The sequence below is a fragment of the Mercenaria mercenaria genome, unplaced genomic scaffold (assembly GCF_021730395.1).
Source record: "Mercenaria mercenaria strain notata unplaced genomic scaffold, MADL_Memer_1 contig_4711, whole genome shotgun sequence".
Taxonomy (NCBI): domain Eukaryota; kingdom Metazoa; phylum Mollusca; class Bivalvia; order Venerida; family Veneridae; genus Mercenaria; species Mercenaria mercenaria.
The window spans coordinates 16,403-40,941 of NW_026462961.1; the positions used below are offsets into that span (position 1 = coordinate 16,403).

The 24,539-nt window shown below is 36.7% G+C and overlaps 1 protein-coding gene across 1 annotated transcript; it reads left to right on the forward strand.

Moving 5' to 3' along the window:
* Nucleotides 1-39: 39 nt before the first annotated feature.
* Nucleotides 40-24,201, forward strand: LOC128554093 (E3 ubiquitin-protein ligase rnf213-alpha-like). The gene is made up of 8 exons (XM_053535327.1): nucleotides 40-246; nucleotides 1,298-1,471; nucleotides 8,958-9,116; nucleotides 12,540-12,695; nucleotides 14,069-14,315; nucleotides 16,168-16,377; nucleotides 23,352-23,520; nucleotides 24,198-24,201. The coding sequence occupies exons 1-8, from the start codon at nucleotides 67-69 to the stop codon at nucleotides 24,199-24,201; spliced, it is 1,299 nt and encodes a 432-aa protein (XP_053391302.1). The 5' UTR covers nucleotides 40-66.
* The last annotated feature ends 338 nt before the right edge of the window (nucleotides 24,202-24,539 follow it).

Consider the following 24,539-nt stretch of genomic DNA (forward strand, 5'->3'; position numbering starts at 1 on the left):
CACATCAACGTTTTTGTTTATATAGCTGGGCTCAAGGAGTTGAAAGTGTTTGTAGACCTAGCATTGATGTCCGCTGGTGAAGAACCGATGAACATTGCACGAGTTCAATGTTTACACACTGCTGTAACGGGATATGCCCCACTGATATTCGATTTGAAAGACGATGCTGACTTTGAAGAATTACTACAGCTATGCAGAAACGTATGGAAAGAGCTCGAGGCGAACCCTTCCTTACCCGATAAATTGGTACGTATTCTCAGTGTTATTTCTAGTAACGAACGTGCAGTTTGATCAGTAACAAAAGGTCATTGCTTTTATAAATGTTTTTCATATAAGGTATAATTTACTGACAAAATTGCTAGATGAATATGGTATTTATAGAGGACATGTTCTTTTTATCATAATGAGAACTAATCACCAAATATCCAAGATGATGTTAGTGAAAATGTTTCTGTTCATGACAGATGTAAATCTTGCGTTTCAAAAATCCTTACCACACACACACACACACACACGCACACCCATGCACGCGCGCGCACACACACATGATCTCTAAATATAGTTTAACTGCATCTTTTTCGGTTACCATTGAAATAATCAAAATTGTGTGCATGTATATGCGACATTTTAGTGATGTCAGTTGTATTACAGAGTTGATTCTTACATTTTATTTACATATTTCTTCAGTATTTATGAATTTTAGTGATAGAATTATATTTTTTTCGACCTGTTTTACTTCGTTTCATCACGGATGAGTATGAGACGATAAGTTTACAAAGGCTGTATAAATGCTCGGTCAAGTGATGGCCACAAAAATAACGTGTTGGAATATTTACCGAAAGGCAGTGCTATAAGTTCTTCCAGTTTTAATAATATAAAGACAAAAGATGAGGATATTTGGTAGTTTCAGCGTAAGAACCACGTGGACACCAAAAGAAATATTGAAGTTACGTAGCCAGAGTGATAATGTAAGATAAAGTGTTCACGGTAGTTTGATCTTACATGTAAAACAAAAAAGTATGTTTTTTTAAATGTTTTAATTAAATTTTAGATATTTTGCTTCTTATTAGGGACAAATATAACATTTTGATCTTTATTACTGTGAAACAGTCAGATATATGTTACTCTAATATGTCGAACACTCGCTGAAAAAAATGTAGTAAAAACAATATTTATAAGGCTATTCGATGTATCACCAGCGTCGAAAAATCGTTCCACTCCTGACTTTAGTAGCTATGCGTTTCCATACTTTTCAAGGAATAATCATTAGCTAGAAAGTAATGCTTCTTGAATACAGAAAGATACAGCACGCCATCTACAATGGCTAGACAACATTCAGAGGGCACACGGGTCGGTGGAAGTGACGTCAATGATGCAAGTCGAGGCATGCAACGAATATGGGGAATACACAATTGGTTCAAATGCTTGGCCAAAGACAAAAGTTTTGCAAGATACTACAATGTCAATGATAGTAAGCCAGATTATTTCACCATTATGAAAAAATTACATGCTTTGATACTCAAGACATTTTAAGATGTTGCTCAGATATCAGTGCTGTTTCTAAAATCCGACATAAGGTCGTTATGTAGTGATGCTATATTTCTAGTTATGCTACTTCCGACGTACAAGTAAATAGGCATTGATATATGCCGTATTACAAAAGCATGATAATCAGACAAGGAATTGACCCACATCTCAAGCTTAATGGTTAATGTTACACTGAGAGGTCGAAGATGTAACTTTATTTTACCCCGGTCTTTACATTTTCTATTCGTGCATGGATATATATAAACATTTCAGTATATCTAGTCAATGTGCAACGTGCCAAACACTTTATCACTAGCTTAAAGGTCCAAGTCACATTTATAAGGCAATAAAATATTCCGTTTGTATGTTTTGATTGATATTCAAATAAAGTTGCACAAACATTAATCATAAGACAATATGTAGCGTATAAGAACCAGATACCTATCTTAAAGGCCTGGATCACGCTAGGAAATGAAAACTGTATCTAGGGATTCATCTGACGGAGAGCAATTTTGAAAGTCCCCTACTTGCTGAAAGCCACTTTCGGGGACTATAGGATTGTGCCTTTCCGTCCATCCGTCATTCACTTATTCTGTCCATCCGTCCGAGATTTCGTGTCCGGTTTATAACTCTGTCATTCATCAAGGCAATTTTAATATTACTTGGCACAAATGTTCACAATAATAAGACGACTTGTGGACACCTAGCTCAAAGGTCATGGTCACGCTTTGGGGTGAAAGGTCAACAGGGCTTTCTTCCTGTCCGATCTCTAACTCAACACTCCATAAAGGGATTTTAATATTACTTGGCATAAATGTTATCCATTATAAGATGATGTGTCTTGCAAAACTTTCAGACCCCTTGCTTAAAGGTTAAGGTCAAACTCAGCGGTAAAAGTTGTGTTCGGTCCAGAACTCTGCCATCTATAAAGGGATTCCAATATTGCTTAGCACATTATATTTCCATTATCAGACAACTTGTCGCTGCAACATCCAGGCCCCTAGCTTAAAGGTCAAAGTCACACCTGTAGGTCAAACGTAAATAGATTTTTTTACCTGTCTGGTCTTTAACTCTGTCATCCATTAAAAGATTTTAATATTACTTGGCGCTAATGTTTTCCATAATGAGACAACTTGTCTTGCGCAACATCAATATCCGTAGCCCCAAGGTTAGGGTCACGGTCGAAGGTCAATAGGGGTTTTTCCTGTCCGGTCCGTAACTCTGTCATCCATCAAGGGAATTTGATGATACTTGGCAGAAATATTTCCCATAACAAGACAAACGTGTCATGCGAAACACTCAGGTCCCTTGCTCAAAGGTCAAGGTCACTCATGGAGATAAGAGTTCAGTAGGGTTTCATTTCCTGTCCAGTCAACTCTGTGATCCATCAACGTTGACATATATCAAATTATTAAGGTTATACTGCAGTTGAGATAATTAATCACCTTCCATTAGGGGACATTGTATTGCATGGCAATACTTCATTTACACCACTGTCTTGTTATGTACGAACATGGTAGGGCTTAATACGTGAGCTTTGGTGCCAGTAAACTGACCTGTACCCTAATGTGTTCCTTCTTCATATATGTTTGTGCTGTTTGTTTCTTGTTTGTTATTATGACCTTTGTCGGTGTTACTGTGTACACGTGCTCAGCCACTGTATACGTGTCTCGGTTTCAAAAACCCACGTTTCCATGTGGAGTGCTGTATGGGCGGCTGCGTGGGTGTTGTTCTTTTAATTTGGCTTTTCCTGTTGGACTTTTGTCTATGTTTTTAGCTCACTCATTGCTGAGGTTGTCAGAATGATGACCTTGATAACATCTAGGCCAAGTTCGAAAATGGGTCATCTGGGATCAAAAACTAGGTCACTAGGTCAAATCAAAGAAAAACATTGTGTATGCGATAGAGGCTTTATTTTTCAATTAATCTTCATGAATTTTGGTCGAAAGTGTATCATCTGGGGTCAAAACCTAGGTCACTAGGTCAAATCAAAGGAAAACCTTGTGTATGCGATAGAGGCTGTATTTTTCAATCAATCTTCATGAATTTTGGTCAGAATGATAACCTTGATGAAATCTAGGCCGAGTTCGAAAAAGGGTAATCCGGGGTCAAAAACTAGGTCACTAGGTCAAATCAAAGAAAAACCTTGTGTATGCGATAGAGGCTGTATTTTTTAATTAATCTTCATGAATTGAAGTCTAGGTCAAGTTCGAATATGGTTCTTCAGGGGTCAAAAAGTAGGTCACTAGGCCAAATCAAAGGAAAAGCTTGTATATGCGATAGAGGCTCTATTTTTCAATTGATCATCCTGAAATTAAGTCAAAATGATAACCTTAATGAAATCTAGGGCGGCTTTGAAAATGGGTCATCTGGGTTCAAAAAGTATGTAACTAGGTCAAATCAAAGAAAAACATTGTGTATGCGATAGAGGCTGTATTTTTCAATTGATCTTCATGAAATTTGGTCAGAATGATTGCATTGATAAAATCTAGGTCGTGTTTGAATATGGGTCATCTGGGATCAGAAGTTAGGTCACTAGGTCAAATCAAAGAAAAACTGTGTATGCGATAGAGGCTATATTTTTCAATTGATCTTCCTGAAATTAAAATAAGAATGATTGCTTTGGTGAAATCTAGGTCAAGGTTTAATATGGGTCATCTAGGATAAAAAGTAGGTCACTAGGTCAAATCAAAGAAAAACTTTGTGTATGCGATAGAGGCTGTATTTTTCAATTGATCTTTATGTAATTAGGTCAGAATGAATGCCTTGATAAAATCTACCATGAGTTTGATTATCGGTCATCTGGGTTTAAAAAGTAGGTCACTAGGTCAAATCAAAGAAAACCCTTCTGTATGCGAGAGAGGCTGTATTTTTAGCCCACCATCATCAGATGATGGGCTATTAAAATCACTCTGCGTCCGTGGTCCGTCCGTCCGTCATTCCGTCCGTCCGTCCGTCCGTCCGTTAACAATTTCTCGTTATCGCATCTCCTCAGAAACTACTGGGGGGATTTTGACCAAACTTTGTCAGAATGATGTATTGGTACCCTAGTTGTGTCCCCCTGAAAATCAGACTGGTTCAACAATTTATGAGTGAGTTATGGCCCTTTGTTTATTTCTATATTTTGCATAGATTTATATAGGGAAAAACTTTGAAAACCTTCTTATCCAAAACCACAGAGTCTAGGGCTTTGATATTTGGTTTGAAGCATCATCTAGTGGTCCTCTACCAAGATGATTCAAATTATTTCTCTGGGGTCATATATGGCCCTGCCCTGGGGGTCACATAGTTTATAATGACTTATATAGGGAAAAACTTTATATAACCCCTTGTCCAAATCTACAGGGCCTAGGGCTTTGATATTTTGTATGTGACATCATCTAGTGGTCTTCAACTAAGATTGTTCATATTATACCCCTAGGGTCAAATATGGCCCCGCCCTGGGGGTCATATGGTTTACATAGACTTACATAAGGAAAAACTTTGAAAAAATTCTTGTCCAAACCACAAAGCCTAAGGCTTTGATACTTGTAATGTAGCATCATCTAGTGGTTCTCTACCAAGTTTGTTCAAATTATCGCCCTAGGGTCAAAAATGGCCCCGCCCCGGGGGTCACATGGTTCTTATAGACTTATATAGGGAAAAGCTTTTAAAATGTTCTTGTCAGTAACTACAACATTCAAATTTGGACCACATGTATATTTTTGATTGGCAAGATGAACCTTGACATGAGTTGACCTTGATTTTGACCTAGTGACCTACTTTCACATTTCTGTAGCTACATCCTTCAAATTTGGACCACATGTATATTTTTGAGTGGCAAGATGAACCTTGACATGAGTTGACCTTGATTTTGACCTAGTGACCTACTTTCACATTTCTGTAGCTACAACCTTCAAATTTGGACCACTTGCATAGTTTTGTGTACCGAAATGAACTTTGACCTTTACATTGACCTAGTGACCTACTTTCACATTTTTGAAGGTACAGGCTTCAAATTTGGACCACATGCATAGTTTTGTATTCCGAAATAGAATTTGACCTTGAATTGACCTAGTGATCTACTTTTACATTTCTCAAGCTACATGCTTCAAATTTGGACCACATGCATAGTTTTGTATTCCGAAATAGAATTTGACTTTGATTTTGACCTAGTGACCTACTTCTACATTTCTCAAGCTACAGCCTTCAAATTTGGACCACTTGCATAGTTTTGTGTACCGAAATGAACTTTGACCTTAAGATTGACCTAGTGACCTACTTTCACATTTCTGTAGCTACAGGCTTCAAATTTAGACCACATGCATAGGATTGTGTACCGAAACAAACTTTGACCTTGACATTGACCTAGTGACCTACTTTCACATTTCTCAAGCTACAGCTTTCGAATTTGGACCAATGCACAGTGTTGTGTATGGAAATGAAATTTGACCTTGAGGTAGTCAATAAGTCTTGAAATTTGGAACACTCAAAAATGGCACATTGGTGGGCGCCAAGATCACTCTGTGATCTCTTGTTCAATTAATCTTCATGAAATTTGGTCAGAATGATTGCCTTGATGAAATCAAGGTCAGTTTCGAATATGGGTCATCTGGGTCAAAATGTAGGTCACTAGGTTAAATCAAAGAAAAAACTTGTGTATGCGATAGAGGCTGTATTTTTCAACTGATCTTTATGAAATTTTGTCAGAATATAGCCTTGATGAAGTCTAGGTCATTTTCGAATATGGGTCATCTGGGTTTAAAAACTAGGTCACTAGGTCAAATCACGGAAAAACCTTGTGTATGCAATAGTGGCTGCATTTTACACTGGATTTTAATAAAATTTGGTCAGAATGGTTGCCTTGAAGAAATCTAGGTCAAGTTTGAATAGGGGTAGTCTGGGGTCAGAACTAGGTCACTAGGTCAAATCAAAGAAAAACCTTGTGTATGCGATAGAGGCTCTATTTTTCAATTGATCTTCATGAAATTTGGTCAGAATGATAGCATTGATGAAATCTAGTTCAAGTTCGAATATGGGTCATCTGGGAACATAAACTAGGTCAAATCAAAGAAAAAACTTATTTATACTCAAGATTTTTTGCTCGAATTTTAATGATAATTGGTCATTTTTTTCCATGAAATCACTAGGTCAAACATGTTTACACTGTTATGGTGTCTTTTTCAGATGAGCGACCTAGGGCCATCTTGGCCCTCTTGTTCAACTGATCTTCACGAAATTTTGTCAGAATGATGACCTAGGCCAAATTCGAAAACGTGTCATCTTGGGTAAAAATAAGTCACTAGGTCAAATCAAAGAAAAACATTATGTATGCGATAGAGGCTGTATTTTTGAATTGATCTTCATGGAACTTGGTCAGAATAATTGCCTTGATAAAATCTAGGTCGAGTTTGAATATGGGTCATCCGGTGTCAAGAAGTAGGTCACTAGGTCAAATCAAAGAAAAACCTTGCGTATGCGATAGAGGCTGTATTTTTCAATTGATCATCATGAAATGATTACCTTGATGAAATCTAGGTCAGGTTTGAATATGTGTCATCTGGCATGAAAAACTAGGTCACTAGGTCAAATCAAAGAAAAACATTGTGAGTGCGATATAGGCTGTATTTTTCACTTGATCTTCTTGAAACCTTAATAAAATCTAGGTCGAGATTGAATATGTGTCATCTGGGGTCAAAAAGTAGGTCACTAGGTCAAATCAAAGAAAATCATTGTGTATGTGATAGAAGCTGTATTTTTCAATTGATCTTCATAAAATTTGGTCAGAATGATTACCTTGATGAAATCTAGGTCAATTTCAAATATGGGTCATCTTGGTTTAAAAAGTGGGTCACTAGGTCAAATCAAAGAAAAACCTTGTGTATGCAATAAAGGCTGTATTTTTGAATTGATCTTCATGAAATTAGGTCAGAATAATTGCCTTGATAAAATCTAGGTCGAGATTGAATAGGGATAATCCAGGTACACAAAGAAGGTCACTAGGTCAAATCAAAGAAAAACCTTGCGTATGCGATAGAGGCTGTATTTTTCAATTGATCATCATGAAATGATTGCCTTGGTGAAATCTAGGTCGGGTTTGAATATGGGTCATCTGGCATGAAAAACTAGGTCATGCGATAGAGGCTGTATTTTTCACTTGATCTTCTTGAAATTTGGTCAGAATGATTTCCATGATGAAACCTAGGTCAGATTTGATTATGGGTCATCTGCGATCAAAAAGTAGATCACTAGGTCAAAGCAAAGAAAAACATTGTGTATTTGATAGAAGCTGTATTTTCCAATTGATCTTCATAAAATTTTGTCAGAATGATTGCCTTGATGAAATCTAGGCCAAATTCGAAAATGGATTATCTGGGGTAAAAAACTAGGTTACTAGGTCAAATCAAAGAAAAACCTTGTGTATGCAATAGAGGCTGTATTTTTCAATTGATCTTCATGAAACTTGGTCAGAATTAATTGCCTTGATAAACTCTTGGTCGAGGTTGAATATGGATTATCCGGAATCCAAAAGTAGGTCACTAGGTCAAGTCAAAGAAAAACATTGCGTATGCGATACAGGCTGTATTTTTCAATTGATCTTCATGAATTTTTTTCAGAATGATTTCCTTGATGAAATCTAGGTCGAGTTTGAATATGGGTTATCTGGGATGAAAAACTGGGTCACTAGATCAGATCAAATAAAAACCTTGTGTATGCGATAGAGGCTGTATTTTTCACTTGATCTTCCTGAAATTTGATGAAATCTAGGTCGAGGTTTAATAAGGGTCATCTAGGATCAAAAATTAGGTCACTAGGTCAAATCAAAGAAAACAGTGTGTATGTGAGAGGCTGTATTTTTCAACTGATCTTCATAAAATTTGGTGAGAATAATTGCCTTGATGAAATCTAGGTCAAGTTCGAATACGGGTCATCCAGGTTTAAAATGTGGGTCTCTAGGTCAAATCAAAGAATAACCTTATGTATGCCATAGAGGCTGTATTTTTGAATTAATCTTCATAAAATTTGGCCAGAGTGATTGCCTTGATGAAATCTAGGTCACGTTTGAATATAGGTTATCTGGGGTTAAAACTAGGTCACTAGGTCATATCAAAGGAAATACTTGTTTAAACTCAAGAGACCACATTTTGGTCCAATCCTAATGAAAATTGGCCAGAATATTTGTGTCCATGAAATCACTAAGTCCAACATGTTCACACTGTAATGGTGTGTTTCTTAGGTTAGCGACCTAGGGCCATCTATTGTAATGCACGGATAGAGGTTCGTGCAGAGTAGGACTTGGCACAAATGACCACCATGGCAATACACATGGCAATAGCGAGTCATTCGTGTCCTATGTTTATAGCGCATATCCAGTTTATGTATCTGCTATTCGTCTATTCAAGACCAAAATTAACAATGCATGCCGCTTATAAATGTTAATGTTATTCCAGCAACTGAAGGATATACTCAAACTAACAGTTCCTGGAGAAGACGGGAAAAGGGAGACCAGGAATTACAATTATGAAAACCTCCAAGACTTGCAAAGCCGCTTGATGTTAGTCGCAGGAAACTCTGACAAAGGGGCAGAAAGCGTAGAGAAATTTACAATGGTAATAAACGTTTTTGCCCCCGCCCCACTTCGAAGAAGCTGGGATATATTGCTTTGCACATGTGTGTCGCGTTGGAACTTAGAGCAAACGGTTTCCGCCAGATACCTTGAGAACCACTTGACCAAGAACTTCGAGACTTGATTGCATGATTTGGCTTATAAAGTAGATGACCCCTATAGTTTTGGGGTCAATAGCTCAAACGTCGAGGTGACAGCGGCCTGAAACTTGTAAACGGTTTCGCCTAATAATTTGAGAACCACTTGATCAGGACCCTTCAAACCTAGTAGCATGATAGGACTTATCATGTAAATGACTCCTATAGTATTTTGGGACAGTAAGTCAAAGGTCAAGGTCACAGGGGAATGAACCTTGTGAACGGTTTCCACCAAATAACTTAAGAACCACTTGACGTATGATGTAGATGACCCCTATAGTCTTTGGGGTCAATAGGTCAAAGCTCAAGGTCACAGGAGCCGGAATCTTGAAAAGGGTTTTCATCCGACAACATGTGAATCACTTGACCCTGAACCTTCAAACCTGGTAGCATGATTAGGCTTATGAATTAAATAACTCTTATTGTGTTATGGGTCAGTAGGTCAAGGTCACAGGGGCCTGAACGTTGTAAACAATTTCCACCAGATAGCTTGAGAACCACTTAACCCAGAACCTTTAAACTTGACAGCATAATTGGGCTTATGAAGGAAATGACCCTAATTGTTTTGGGGTCAGTTACGTCAAGGTCACAGAGGCCTGAACCTGCATACGGTATCATGTGAATAGTGGACTCTTTTAAAAATCTTTTTCTCAGAAACTTCTGGCCAGATTTTTAAATAATTTCTTAAATGCTCTTCCAAGGTTATTCAAATTTGCCAAAAACATGGCAGTAAGGGGATGTGGTCACTTTTCCTTATGAGTATTAGTCAGATTATTCCAATTCGCCAAAAAGCATGTCTGCAAGTGGGGATTGGTAAGTATTTCTTATACTTATACCATAAGAACTTGCAGGACCTTTCCCAAAGATCTTTCAAATAAATCGGATTTGTAAAACGCGTTGTCATCAGATGGAATTGTCTCTTTTTCCTTTTATGTAGGCAGCACGAAATTTAAAAGTCTTCTACGAAACTGCTATGTATTTTGGATGATTCTTTATCATGATTGTTCATTCTTTTCTGATTCTTTTGATAACATGGTAACTACAGCTGCAATATAAAAATCATCAAACGAAATTTCTTAAACCATTTTTCATAAAAAAATGTTCCTTTGATGACCTTCCTCTTAATTCATTTAAACCCGCCCGCTTAGCTTAGTAGGGAGAGTGCAGATCTACGGATCGCGGGGTCGTGAGTTCGATCCCCAGGCGAGGCACGATTTCATAAAAGACATTGTGTCTGGAATCATTCGTCCTCCAACTCTGATTCGTGTGGGGAAGCTGGCAGTTACTTTTGATGATAGAAGAAGACTCCGGGCGCCTCGCATTAGTTTAGGCATAGGCGGGTACCTGGGTAAAATCGCCGACAAATCGTCAAATGGTTGGCTTTTGCTACACGCTACGCGAGGTTTCAAACCAAATGCGATTAGGGACGGGCAAGATAGTGGTTCAAAGTTAGCAATCTTAACCACTCGGCCACAGGGGACACTGTTTGTACCCGTCCGATAGAAAAAATTAAAATTATGTTCTAATTATTCAGAAGGATGCCCGTTGCATTACACTCAAAGAGACTTTCACATAAATTAATGTATAGCCTAGATAAATGGGTGAACGTTTTGCTGTTTTGTTTAGTCTCGTTTTAATTCACATCAGTCAAATTTAGGTTATACAGTGTAACTTCCGAAAACCGAACGACCTCCGGACCAGCCTAAAAGTTCGGTTTTTGGAAGTTTCCGGAATTCAGAAGTTTGAAAGTTGTTTTTATATTTGTGGACGTGGTGCACAAGTTATTTTTCTTACACGTAGGATGAAGGAGATTATTATCCTTTTTAATTTTACAATTTTATCAAAAGTAAATAATTAATTGAATAATTTTTATAATTAATTACAAACATTAAGGATAAAAATACATAAATAACAAATATAAAAACAAACAACACACCTTTAATAATAGCATATACGCAAACATTTTTCATTTACATTTTACCATCTTTGGAGTCCCGAATTCAACATATAATTAACGTTGACAATGAACAGTTTAATCGATGTAACTAAATCAATTAAACACCTATTTTTCTTTCGTTCAAAGATTAAGAAAGTTTTTCACAGGTAAGATATTTAATTTATCACGTTTTCATAAATTGAATACAACTGAAAGTTACCACTGATTGCTTCTTTATTTTTGCATCATATGATCATTGTGATTATCTAGTGTGCCCAAATAAATGCGCGCCACTTATAGATAAACAAAAGAACATGTTGACAGCGTTTTTTGGATTAACAGGTGACACTTTTAATCCAGCAAAAATTTTGCTGTTCGGTTTTCGGAAGTCAATTTTAGTGTTGAAATGAAAACAGTCCTTCAAAAATCGTCCGGTTTTCAGAATTCGGAAGTTCCGGTTTTCAGAAGTTAAAGCTAAATAGAAATCAGAACTGAAAAAAACGGGACCTTGAGTTTCGTGCGGTTTTCAAAGGTTTCCGGTTTTCAGAAGGTCCGGTTTTCGGAAGTAACACTGTATTGCGGTTTACTAGTAACCAGATTTTCCTAAAAACACTGGTTATAAGATTTTGGTATTGCGTTCAGTTGGGTTGTCGGATGGGCCGCTGGAATCAAGGTTAAGGTAATTGTTACTAAAACTACATAAAAACAGTCTCCACTTCATTACTCAATTTTAGATTCATATATTGACATAAAAATTGAGTAAAGTTAAGTAGATTATAGAAAAAAATGTTTTGATTGCATGGTAAGGCGGGTCAGGATGAAGGTCGCCATAACTACATTTTGTTGCATATTCCCAACTATACAAAACTTAGCAGTGACCATATTAGCTACGGCGAAGCTCTATAGTACCTTTCATCTTTCTTAGTGTATGAATTTTGAGCATGGACGGGAAGCAGTTAAGATCCCTGTCATGATTTAATACATTTTAGTCATCTAGTTTGTGGTGTCAAGGTAACAATTATTCAAAGAACTTATTTTTTTTGGTTCTTGTGAATTTCAGAGATAGTAAATAATTTAAGATTAGACTGACGTGTTGTCACCAAACTTTGTATATAACAAGTTATTTAAAGAAATAGCTTAAGTTTGTTTTTGGATTTCTAGAATTAAGGTCATGGCCGTTTCTGCTACAAATAAAAAACAACCAGTTTTCACTTTTTAACTTTAGTTGCAATCCGAAGAACATTTAAAGCTGGCCTTTGTTTCAGTTTTCATGGGACTTGGAAATGATCAGTAGAAATCGGTTATAGGAACATGGATTTTATTTCTCTTTTAGATATTCGATGGTGCACTGAGACTAAGCAACGTGTATGTAAAGTTATGCTCTGCCGGGTGTGTTCTTTTCAAGAACTGGACGGCCTGTTTCTTCTGTGACCAAGGGAGACCTGTTTGTGCTATCCTCGAATTTGGGGAAACCGAGTCACAATTAAAGGTTTGCCGACAGTTTACATGCCAATAATTTTGCATTTTTGCACGACTGTCATACTTCACTGAACGTGAAGGTAGCTGTACAGTTCACAGCACAACTTCTGCCATTATGTCTCAGAATGAATTTTATGCCCTCAACGGGGACGCATATAGTAGTCGAACCGTCCGTCCGTCTGTCCACCTGTCCGTTTTCGATCGACAATAATTAGGCCTAGAGGCGTAAAACTTCAGGCTCCATAACCACAGATCCCCTCGCTAAATTTCAGTTGTTTAGTCCTGCCCATTGTTTTCTCGTTTAGGGCAAAGCCATTTTTTTTATCTGGGGACCATACGCCGCTTTTCATGGAATTTTACTCTGTGCATCATTGAAGGTTCCATGTGCACCGCCGTATAAATACATCTGCCGATGTCTCAAAATTGTATTCTGGTACTTGTATATGTGTAAATGTTGAGTTCTGCTCAACCTGTGGCTAGTGGGCGTAGACGGTAGCTTGCATTTCCACTATCGTCCATGAACAGGCTCAGTCAAACCGAGCATGCAACATTTTCATTTATGTCGTGTTTGGCGACGTGTGGTTTTCCACTGTTTTATTTTCATAGTATGATTACCTGTGGTCATAACAAGACCATTGTGTTTTGGGGGTCAGTAGGCCAAAGATCAACGTAACAGTTCGGATCTATAACTGAAGAATGCTTTGCCTTCATGCTTCAAACTTCAGCGGATTATTTTCTGTGGTCAGTAGATGACCTCTATTGTTTTTTGAGTCAGTAGATCAAACATCCAGGTCACAGTGATCTTGAGACTGAAAACGGTTTCCTATAGATAACTGAAGAACGCTTTGTCCTTCAGCCTAGCGGGCGTGCGTGTTTTACACACATATTTTAGACTTGACTTACTACAAGTTTTAGAGGTGAGTTTTTCTGGACTTACTGAAAGTTGTATAATAGCATATTAAATTGTTTGCTTTTGGTGTAAATGTTGAGATTTTTAGTCTTATCGGGTAGTTTCAATTAGAATTTTGAGTTTTAGCATTAATAACACAACGTTAATAATTCACTTTCAGCAGCGTTTGCTGCCGACCAATTGATATTGAAGTTGAAAATTGTGTCTTCATTTTGTTTAGATATTTCTAAGATATGGGTTGGGGGTGTGGGGGCTCGCTTGGAAGCATTAATAAACGTATTCTGATCTTTGGGACGAACTCGTAGATAGCGTGTTACAATAACATGTCTGAAGAAGTATAAGAATTGTCAGTTTGATATGTCTTTGAGTTATTTTTAACAAAATATGAAAATGGTGGATCTTTGTTTATAAATACTAGTTCTAGATAAAAAAACACAAAATCGACCCGAAATTGATGGATTGATGTTATATAGGGACGACAGTCAGAGACAGAAGAATTAAAAGATATTATTCCGAAACTTGCTGGGTTTATGGAATCCTGCTTTGACAGATGGATGGAGTTTATTAAAGAGAAAAGAAAGAAATATCGACACCTAAATTACTTCACAACCGATCAACTTGTCATTTTGCAACGAGAGCTTGTGAAAATTGGGACGAGTGAAGAGCCTTCACATCTTATTTATCCACTTCTTTCGGCTGTAAAAAGTGATTGCACAAGAGGTTTGAACTTTACTGAATGAAACATTATACAGTTTTAGATCCGGAAGATTTTTTCTGCTCGACTTTGTTTTTATGCCCCCCTTCGAAGAAGGAGCGGTATATTGTTTTGCAGATGTCGGTCGCTCGGAATGTAGAAGTTGATAGGAAGGTTGGTCATCACCAGCAGATGACCCCTATTGACTTTGAGATCTGTATGTCAAAGGTCAAGGTCACAGTGACCCTGAACAGTTAAACAGTTTCCGGATGATAACTCAAACGCTTTGGCCTAGAATCATGAAAAGAGATAGGAAAGTTGGTCATGACCAGCAGATGACCCCTATCGATTTTCACATCAGTATTTCAAAGGTCAAGGTCACAGTGACCCTGGACAGTCAAACGGTTTCTGGATGATAACTCAAGAACGCTTGGGCCTAGGAACATAAAAAGTTGAAAGGGAGGTTGACCAGCAGATGGCCCCTATTGATTTTGAAGTCAGTATGTCAAAGATCAAAGTCACAGTGAGCCAGAACAGTTAAACGGTTTCCTGATGATAACTCAGGATTGTTTGGGCCTAGGAACATGAAAGTAGATAGGGAGGTTGGTCATCACCAGCAGATTACCCCTCTTAATTTTGAGATCAGTAGGTCAAAGGTCAAGGTCACAGTGACCCTGAACAGTAAAATGGTTTCCGGGCGATAAGAAGGCTTGGGTCTAGGATCAGGAAAATTGATAGGAGATTGATCATGACCAGCAGATGACCCCTATTGATTATGAGGTAATAAGGTCAAAGTTAAGATCACATTGGCCAGAAACAGTTAAACAGTTTCTGGACGATAACTTCAGAACGCTTCGGTCAAGGGTCATGAAAGACGATAGAGAGGTTAATCATGACCAGCAGATGACCCTATTGATTTTGAGGTCAGTAGGTCAAAGGTCAAGGTTACAGTGACACGGAACATTTAAACCGTTTCCAGACAATTACTTGAGAATGCTTGGGCCTATGATCATGAAACTTGATAGGGAGGATGGTCATGACTAGTAGATGACCCCTATAGATTTTGAGATCAGTAGGCCAAAGGTCAAGGTCACATTGACCCGGAACAGTTAAACACTCTGGACGATACCTTGAGAACACTTGGGCCTTGGATCACGAAACTTAACAGGGAGGTTACTCATGACCAGCAGATCACCCCTGCTGATTTTTAGGTCAATCGGTGTAAGGTCAAGGTCACATTGAACTAAAACAGTACAACCTTTGTTTACAGTGAGCATATAATTTCTGTTCCTTGTGCAATTACTGAATGCATCAAGTGGGTATTTCTTGTTCGACGAGCTCTTGTTTATTCTACATGATAAGCAGCAAAGTAATTAGTACGGGGGCCAAAGACATCTACCATGCACCCCTCTACACTTTTTCCCCTCGGTACCAAATTGTTCGGCAGGGCAAGCAATTTCAAAATAAAAAATGTGAAGGAGATTTTTCATGGGAACATTTTTAGCTCACCTGGGCAAGTAGACATCTTTGGCCCCCGTACTAAATAAATTGTATTTATATATCTCAGAATCTAGTTTGCAGAAGGTGTCAAAGTCTAGCACTAAATATTAAAGGCTTTAAGAACTTCTTAATAATTACGAGGCGTCAAGATAAAATGACTCATTTTGGTTTGTCGACATCTGATTAGTGCTTAATTCTCATGCTATGCTTCTTCCGCATAGAAAGTGATGTATTTTAAAAATCTAGGTTGAGGCAATGTAGTTATAAGATTCTCGTTAGATGTGCTTGAAAACTTTAGTTCGTGGATACATAACAGACTGTATGTTTGATGTATGTATGTATAAAGAAATTATTTTGTCAACAACTACAAATGAATAGATAACCTGCATACTGCTATGGTGGAAGCTAAAATTGAACTCGACGGAGAAGTTGAAAAAGCACAGCCAGAAGAAGTTGTGGATGGTGACCAGGCGCATGAATTGAATGTTGATACCGAGATTGACTTTATTAACGCTCTGGTTGATCAAGGATTTTCTGCGTCTTTGGCGCGAAAGGCTTTCAAAGAAGTTGGTCCGGATGCATCTGATGGTTAGTATGTTTATTCGATAAAATTCCATGAACGTCTAATATCTACTGTAAGTCATCTCTGATTAGTAATAATGCAGATAGTTTTAAAATAATTCTAGTGTCGTGTCTTGTTTGTTTATGCATTTGTGAATGTATATTTTTAGCTCACCTTATCTTTCTTCAGGACGTGCAATAAGTATTGTTCGATGGTCAATCGTACATTTTCCTTCGTCTAATGTTTTAACTGTTACAGCTGGTTTGAATTACACCTACCTTGTATGAAACATACTGGTATAAACCTCTCTGAGGTTGTTCAAATGATTCCGCTTGGTCTCTTTTAGGAGCCACTAAAGCTAGAAAATAAAACAAACCCTTTAAACGACTTCTTCTCATGAACCTTTTGATGGATCTTCGCCACACTTGGTCTATAGGTAGTAACATTTTATGGACCTCTGTGTTTCTGTCTGGTTTGTTTTAGAGCTCACCAGAGCTTAAAAGGAAGAAGGAAGTTACATTTAAACGACATATCATGAAACACTTGTTGGACCTTCCCTCCTCTTGGTCAGTTTAATCCTGGTATAGACCTCGCAAGTGTGTTCAAGTTATTCCGCTTGGCTCCTTTTAGGGGCAAAGATAGCTAAAACTGTATAAAACATTTATACCTTTTCTCCTCATAAAACACCTGAAAGGTCCTCATCAAACTTGATGTGTAGCGTACTTGTATGGACATCTCTAAACTGTGTTCGAATGGTTTTGCTTGGCTCCTTTTAAAAGCCATCAGAGATAAAATAGAAAAAAAGAACCCCATTAAATGACTTTTCTCCAACAATTTGGTTTATCATTACTAAATTTGGTTAATAAGCATTCTTATAAAGTCCTCTCTTAACTATGTTCAAATAGTTCCATTTAGTCCCTTTTAGAAGTCGCCAGAACTTGAAAAAGATAATTATTTAAACAATTTCTTCTCCTGAACCATTTGATGGTTCTTCACTAGGGTTGGTCTGTAGGATGTTGATAGGTTCTTTCTCGGATTTGTTCAAATTGGTAGGGTAGAACCCTTTAAGGCTCCACCAGAAACAAAATCAGATAAATTTACAAATGACGTCTTCTCATGAACCACCTGGTGGATCTTCAGCAACTTGGTCTGTAGCTGAAGGTTGTTCAAATAGTTTCGCACCTAATAAGAGCCACCAAAGCTAAAAAGATAAATATTTAATAAACTTCTCTCATTAACCACTTGTTGGACCTTTTACACTTTTGGTCTGAAGCACCATATAAAGTTCTAGCTCTTATTGTTGCTAATGGTTTCCCTTTACCCCTTTACAGGCAAGACAAGCTAAAAGTTTAATAACCGTTAAACAAGTTCTTCTTCTTATCTGTTATGATACAGTGTTTTTTTACACCCCTCGCACACGCCACTGCCGTGGGGGAGGCATATAGTAGTGCAGCGTCCGTCCGTCCGTGCGTTTGTTTGTTTGCCCTTCCTGATTTCGTGTCTGGTCTGCATTTTTGTTATTCATGAACCGTTGTACTTTTGGAATTATCTTTCTTTATTTTTATTGAATGCCCTTCCCGTTTTCGTGTCGACCCAGACACTTTGTCGTTCATGGATGGATTGTGATAAAACTTTGTACTTATGATCAGCATGACATGACAATGTGTCGCGGGAACAATCTTAAACTAATCCCTCTAACTTTTTGAATTTCTCCCTTTATTGAATGTCCGTCCGGATTTTCTGCCAGGTCTATAACTTTGTCATCCATGGATGGATTTTAAAACAACTTATCACCAGTGATCAGCATGACATGATCATGGATCATATGCAAGAACCATAAGCCTATCCTTCCATTTTTAGTAATCTCCTTTTATTGAGTGTTTTTTTTTCCAGGGCATAACTCTAAAACTACTGAAGGGAATGCTTGCAAATTTTACACAATGATAGAGAACATTTAGAAAAAATGCAATATACAGATACCATAAATCTACCCGTCTTACTTTTTATATTATCTCGCTTTATTAAATGTCCATCCCGATTTCGTGTCCGGTCTGGAACTTTGTCATTCATGGATGGATTTCGATAAAACTTTGCACGTATGATCAGCATGTCATGACGATATGTTGCGTTCAAGGACCTTAAAGCGACTAACACATTGTGACTTGTGATTTTTAAAATAATTTATCACCGAAAGGAAAAATGCTACCACTGTTTTATATATTTACATGAAACATAATAGTTGACCAGTTTATAGTTTTCAGAATTTCGGAACCATTCGAGATTCTGCAGTTTTTCTCATGAACTTTTATAAACCGTTGCAACGCTTTATTTCTGTAAACATTGATAAATATAGAACGAGACGCGACAGTATTTTTAGACGCTGTCATCACGTGGGCAGCAAACCAAAACTGCGCATACAGTTTGATGGTTCAATTTATAGACTCGTCTAGTCCGATTAGGGAAATATGTTGCCTTACTTAGGTAAGAATCATTATCGTACTGAATAGCATTACCAAAACAACGGGCCGTTCCATTATTAAAAATACAAAAGCATCGCTGACCTCAAAACCGGACTATAGGTAGCACACAGTTTTATGGCGTTTAGAAGTGAAAACAAAACATTAACATAAAATTAAGTCGATACACTAAGTTTACGATTTAGTCACTGATTTCTCGTTGGCCGAGCGGGTACGGTATTCGTATTATACATTTTCGTCGTGAGTTCGATCTCCAATTGTTTTTTAGTTTGCATTACATACTTTGTGTAAGTTTGCTTTTCTCTGGTTTCTAATTTATTGTTTTGTTTCTTATTTTCTTATAAAATTGGTAGTATTTTTAAATCAATCGATCCTGAAATTATGGCCGGTCAATGCTTTTATTAAAGGGAAGTGTAATTGTTATAAACCTTATGAAACTAGCCCATACAGATTTAAAAAATCACAGGAAAGCTTTAAAAAATATTAGATCATATAAAGAAGAGTGTATTTAAACATAGTTACGTGTCAGTTGTGACATTATAATTTTCGTGAACATGTTAGAACTAGATTTTCTAACTTGTTTTGGCTTCATTGAATCGTATTTAAAAAAAAGAAATTAAATACAGTTTTAAAGACAAAATTTAATGGGTCTGGGAATCGAATTCACGACGAAAAAAAGTATAATACGACTACCGTAATCGCTCAGCCAACGAGAAATAACTGACTGCATCGTAAACGTACTAAGTGTACTGACTTCTTTTTATGTTATTGTTTTGTTTGTTTATATTTCAAAACGTCATAATATTGTGCGATACCTTTACATGTGCGCTCTATTGATATTCATGGTTGGTGTTATTTTCTTTCACTGTCACGTGATGTTTGCAAGGTGCTCGCTGACGGGAATTCCGGTTTTTTTTATAAGCCAGGAAACCGGTATCAGAAATAGTAGACGAATGTTTTTATCATAAATTTATCAGTAAAACAACGATTTTCAACATAATTTGATGAAGAATACACTATGCAAGAGTGGGGGCACCTGTGTTCATGGACAACATCTAGTTGTTATCTCTCTTTATTGAATGTTCTTGTCCAGGGCATAACTCTAAAGCTACTGAAGGAATATATGCAAATTGCACACAGTGATAGAGAATATTTAGAGGAAGTACTGTCATCTATCCATCCTATTTTTTTTAATTATCTCTTAAGAAATGAATTTTGTTTTCGGTGTTCATGCGAAATGAACGACAGAATAGGATCGGCAAATCCATGAATCGTGCTAGCGATTCATTTTTAATTAGCCGATCCTATTATGTCGTTCATTTCGCATGAACACCGAAAACAAAATAGTTTCATTTCATATATTTACATTATATTTCCTTTCCATTTGTAAACAAGATAATATTATAAATTTCACATATTTTGTGGCATTTAACATTAAAATCAGCTTTCCGGCCTTTCTGTTCATCACACGGAATAACTGCGACGTCATCTAAGGAACGTTCTCCCTGATTATAGGCGGATGTCGTCAGAACAGCGGTCGGTTATCACTAAACAGAGATGACGTAAATTTCGCGCCTTTCCTTTTGTTGTTCATACGAAATGAACGTCACAATTTGCAATGGAAGAGAATAGGGCGAATGTAAATATTCTTTATTGAATGTCCATTCCGATTTCATGTCCGGTCTGTAATTTTGTCGTTCATAGATGGATTTGACTAAACATTTGCCCAGTTACTACATATCACTTACAACTTCCATTCAAATGAAGCAGTATAGGGGCATGCACTTTTTCAAAAGTAGTCCCGTGTTACAAAATTGTGTTTGCTAGTTAAAGGGCTAAAAGTAGGTAACCCGGTTTTGATGACAAAGATTTTCGAGAGGGCTAGTTTAGTAACAACATATTAACTATAACATTGTATATCCAAAGATAAGAATATTTTCAAATGACTACATATAAATGTTGATCATCATCATCGGACAAGATTCGCGAAAAAACTAGATCAAAGGTCAAGGTCACTGTTTGAGGTCAAAGGTCAGTTCTGACATAATTCGATGTGTCTGTCAGTTAAATGTTACAATCCTTTCGGATGATTGCATTTCATTAAAGGTTTTATCTTAATATCTCAGTGAACATGTTGGAATAAATGAAACAAGGCATTCATGTGGTTCATAGTTGAGGTGCTTAAATATTTTACCACCTTTTACACATCTAAACTCAAAAACATGGTAAAGCAGACAATAAATCTCTTGCAGGCCTGAATTATTTCATAAATAACGTTCGTGTCCATTTCATAACTGTTTGAAGATTTTCTTAAAACAAGCATTAGTTGTTCGTTTCAATAAGACGATGGCCAGAACGCATGACCCAGATCACTTGGTCCAAGGTCAAGGTCACTCTTGGAGTTCTAATATCAAAGAGCTTCATAATTTTAAATAGCTCAAGGATCGTGATAAAGATAACATCCCTTGTTAATCCATAGAGATGACGCGAATGGCTAAGGTCACATTGTCTAAGATGAAGGACACTCTTGGCGGGCAAAGGTCAAATAGTTTTATTTCATTTTCGCTCGATATATTTTAAACTTCCGGAAGGATTTTCATAAAAGTTGTGTCAAGTGTTGACTTTATCAAGCTGACACGTAGACCACACGGCCACGGTCACTTGTCTCAGTTCCATGCCTAAAACATTTGATGATAGCTATTGTTTATATGAGAGGAATATATTTACTATAAAGTTTGAAAGAATGTTTGCTTGAACATTCTGAACAAAAATCCAGACCTAGGCATAGATAATACAGATCAATATAATCATACTTTTACTTATCTTATCTGTGATGTACTACAGCAGCTGTTCATAAAAGTGACGTTTTATTAAAAGCAAAAATGTATTCAGTTTAAGATAATAAATGCCACTTCACTTTATTATCGAATTGTTGGACGTTACTTTTAAGTAATTAGACTTAATTAAACATTAGTTAGTGATATAAACAAATGTTGTTTGAAATGTACATTTTTCAAATAGTTTTTGTCTGTATTAAGGACTTAGAAATACAGTTTTAGACTGTATTTAATATGTTTGTATCTTTGCCTGACCTGTAAGTACTACATTTAAACACTTAAGCCGTATTGGCTGTTAAATAAGTGTAGCTGTTGTAGAGAATAGACGCATCAATTATTAAAACTATTTGCTTTAGCATTTTTGTTCAGTATATTGCAAGTATAATTTCTAACTATCTCGGATTTGTTAAACCTTTCATGCATTACAATGGCAATTGTTTCCGTATTATTACCTCTTTTGACGAAAAGGGTGTATGTTGCTTTTCAGCTGTCGGTTGCTCTTATGGTCGTTCAGTCAGTCGGTATCTAAGACCGTTTCCAATCAATAACTTTCCACTACCACTACCTCTCATAAACAGACACAATCAAACCGAGTCTGCTGTTATTTTCCTTGGATTCAGTGTTGCTATATTTTCTTGTCTTTAAGGTCATGGAGTCCATTCAATGTTCACGGGTAATAGAGTTCTGTTTAAGCCGTTGCTAGGGAGCGTGAGGGTTGTTGCACTTTCCACTACCTCTCATGAACAGACTCAATCAAACCGAGTCTGCTATTACACTGCTTGGGTGCATTCTGTGCTTCCATAGTATCTTTTTACAGATTCTATTCATAAGTAATTGGCATATTACTATTAAAATAAACACAACGAGTGCTTGTGGTAAGAAGGTTGTTGGGTCAAAAGTTAAGTTCAAAGTCCGGTTGAACCTGAAAGATGCTTTGGTCTGTTGCGGTCACATAATGGTGATTGTCTGTGGATGCAGTAGGTCAAAAGGCAGAGCTACAATGACTACTGCTTTGAACATTTTTACACCATTAACTGAAAAACGCTAAGACTTTTTGATATCTTCCTCTTTCAAACGTGATACCATGATAGATTCTGTTCAGTAAATGGCCTCTTGGCTATCAGTTTGTGGTTTGTATGCATACATAATGTCACAGTAAACCTGAAAGGATTTTTGCCTATGTCAGTAGATCACTGCCGAATTATTTCAGATAGAACGTAATAATTTAAGATCACATTGAAGTTACATTGAGATAGAAAACGGTTTCCTAAAACACTTGGACATCAGCAGTCATACTTCTTGAGTGTCTTTGGTCATTAAATAAAAGAGGAAGCAATCATTTCCCATCGCAAAAGTGTTGCTTGTTCAGTAGTTTACGTATTCAACAAAGGCCGTCAGGATATAGTTGAGGCATATGTGCTTTATCAACAGTATTAGTGAGTTTAGTAATTTGCCCATATAATGTAAGTTTAAACCTGGTCCATACTTCTTTTTGTTTCATAATTATTTTCCGTATATTAGAGGAGATGTTTTTATTTACTGTCACTGATTTTATTAAATTCTAAACTGAAGGATCTTGACTCGTTACACATACAACTATAATCCAGCTATATTTCTAAATTATGTGCATATGACTGCAAATGACTATTAAGAGAGTGATAGAAGTATTTGATTATGTACTTAAAGGATTTGAATGGTGTATGGAACATGCTGATGAAAATGACGAACCGACTGAGGAAGATGCAGAACTGCCACAGGAACAAAACACAGTTCCTTCTTTCACACGATGGAATGAATCAAACGAGTCTTTTTTGGACATAATTACATCACGAATAAAATCCATGAAGAAACAAGGGTATACGCACATTTATTTTCTAATTGATACACAATGTGTTTATCTAATTTTACAAACTAATTAAGAAAAACAAAATTTCATCTTAATAGTGCATAATATAAGCAGCAAGGTAGATTTGGCACTATAATTGCATAATGTTTAACTTTCTCAGATCTTCGTATCCATTATCAGTCTGTTGTGTATAGTATGAACTAAATACTTACCGTAACTGGAAACTAATTACATCAAATATTTAAAAAGCTCATTGACGTTTAATAAACTGTCATATGACATTGCAAGACTAAGGAATACAAGGATATAATATGTTAATAGAATTCTACTGCCTTTCTGAAGGTATACGTCTAAATTAATTTGGAAATAATTTATGATAGCAATATTGTTCATAGATTGTTTGAAAAACACCACAGTTATGACCCTTGAATTAGTTGCGAATTGACTAATTTTACATAATGAACACAAGGAGTGGTGTAATTTTGTAAAGGTTTTAGTTTTATCTAATTTTGTCTCTCTCAGAGAATTTCTATGCAGATTGCTACCTTGTGTGGAAATCAATAGTCGGTAATTCCACGGTCGGCTCCATACATTTTGAGGGTCCAGCCTAACAAGCCGACATGTGTTTGGCTAGCATTAGCTTTCAGTGTTTCTATACTTGTATAAAAGAATCTAATGGTTTGTAGTTGATTATAAGCTATTAAGGCCTGCAGAAGCATGTACTTAGGATCAGTGTTGAACAGTATTAGAACTGTGACATTACTGACTTTTAACATTGGTATACCATGTAAGCAAAATAATTTACAGCATGTAATTTTATTTGATAATAAGTAACATGTTCAATGTTGTAAATAAAATACATACAATATCCACGCTCCCTTATTTAACAAATGCACAAGTCACTTAGCATATATTAGGTAACCAGTATTTAATTTTCGGTTTAAAAATTAGCGAAATATATATTTCAGAGGAACGGGGTCAGCGCCGTTACTTCAGGATCTAACAGTGATATGGAATGAATTCTTGGA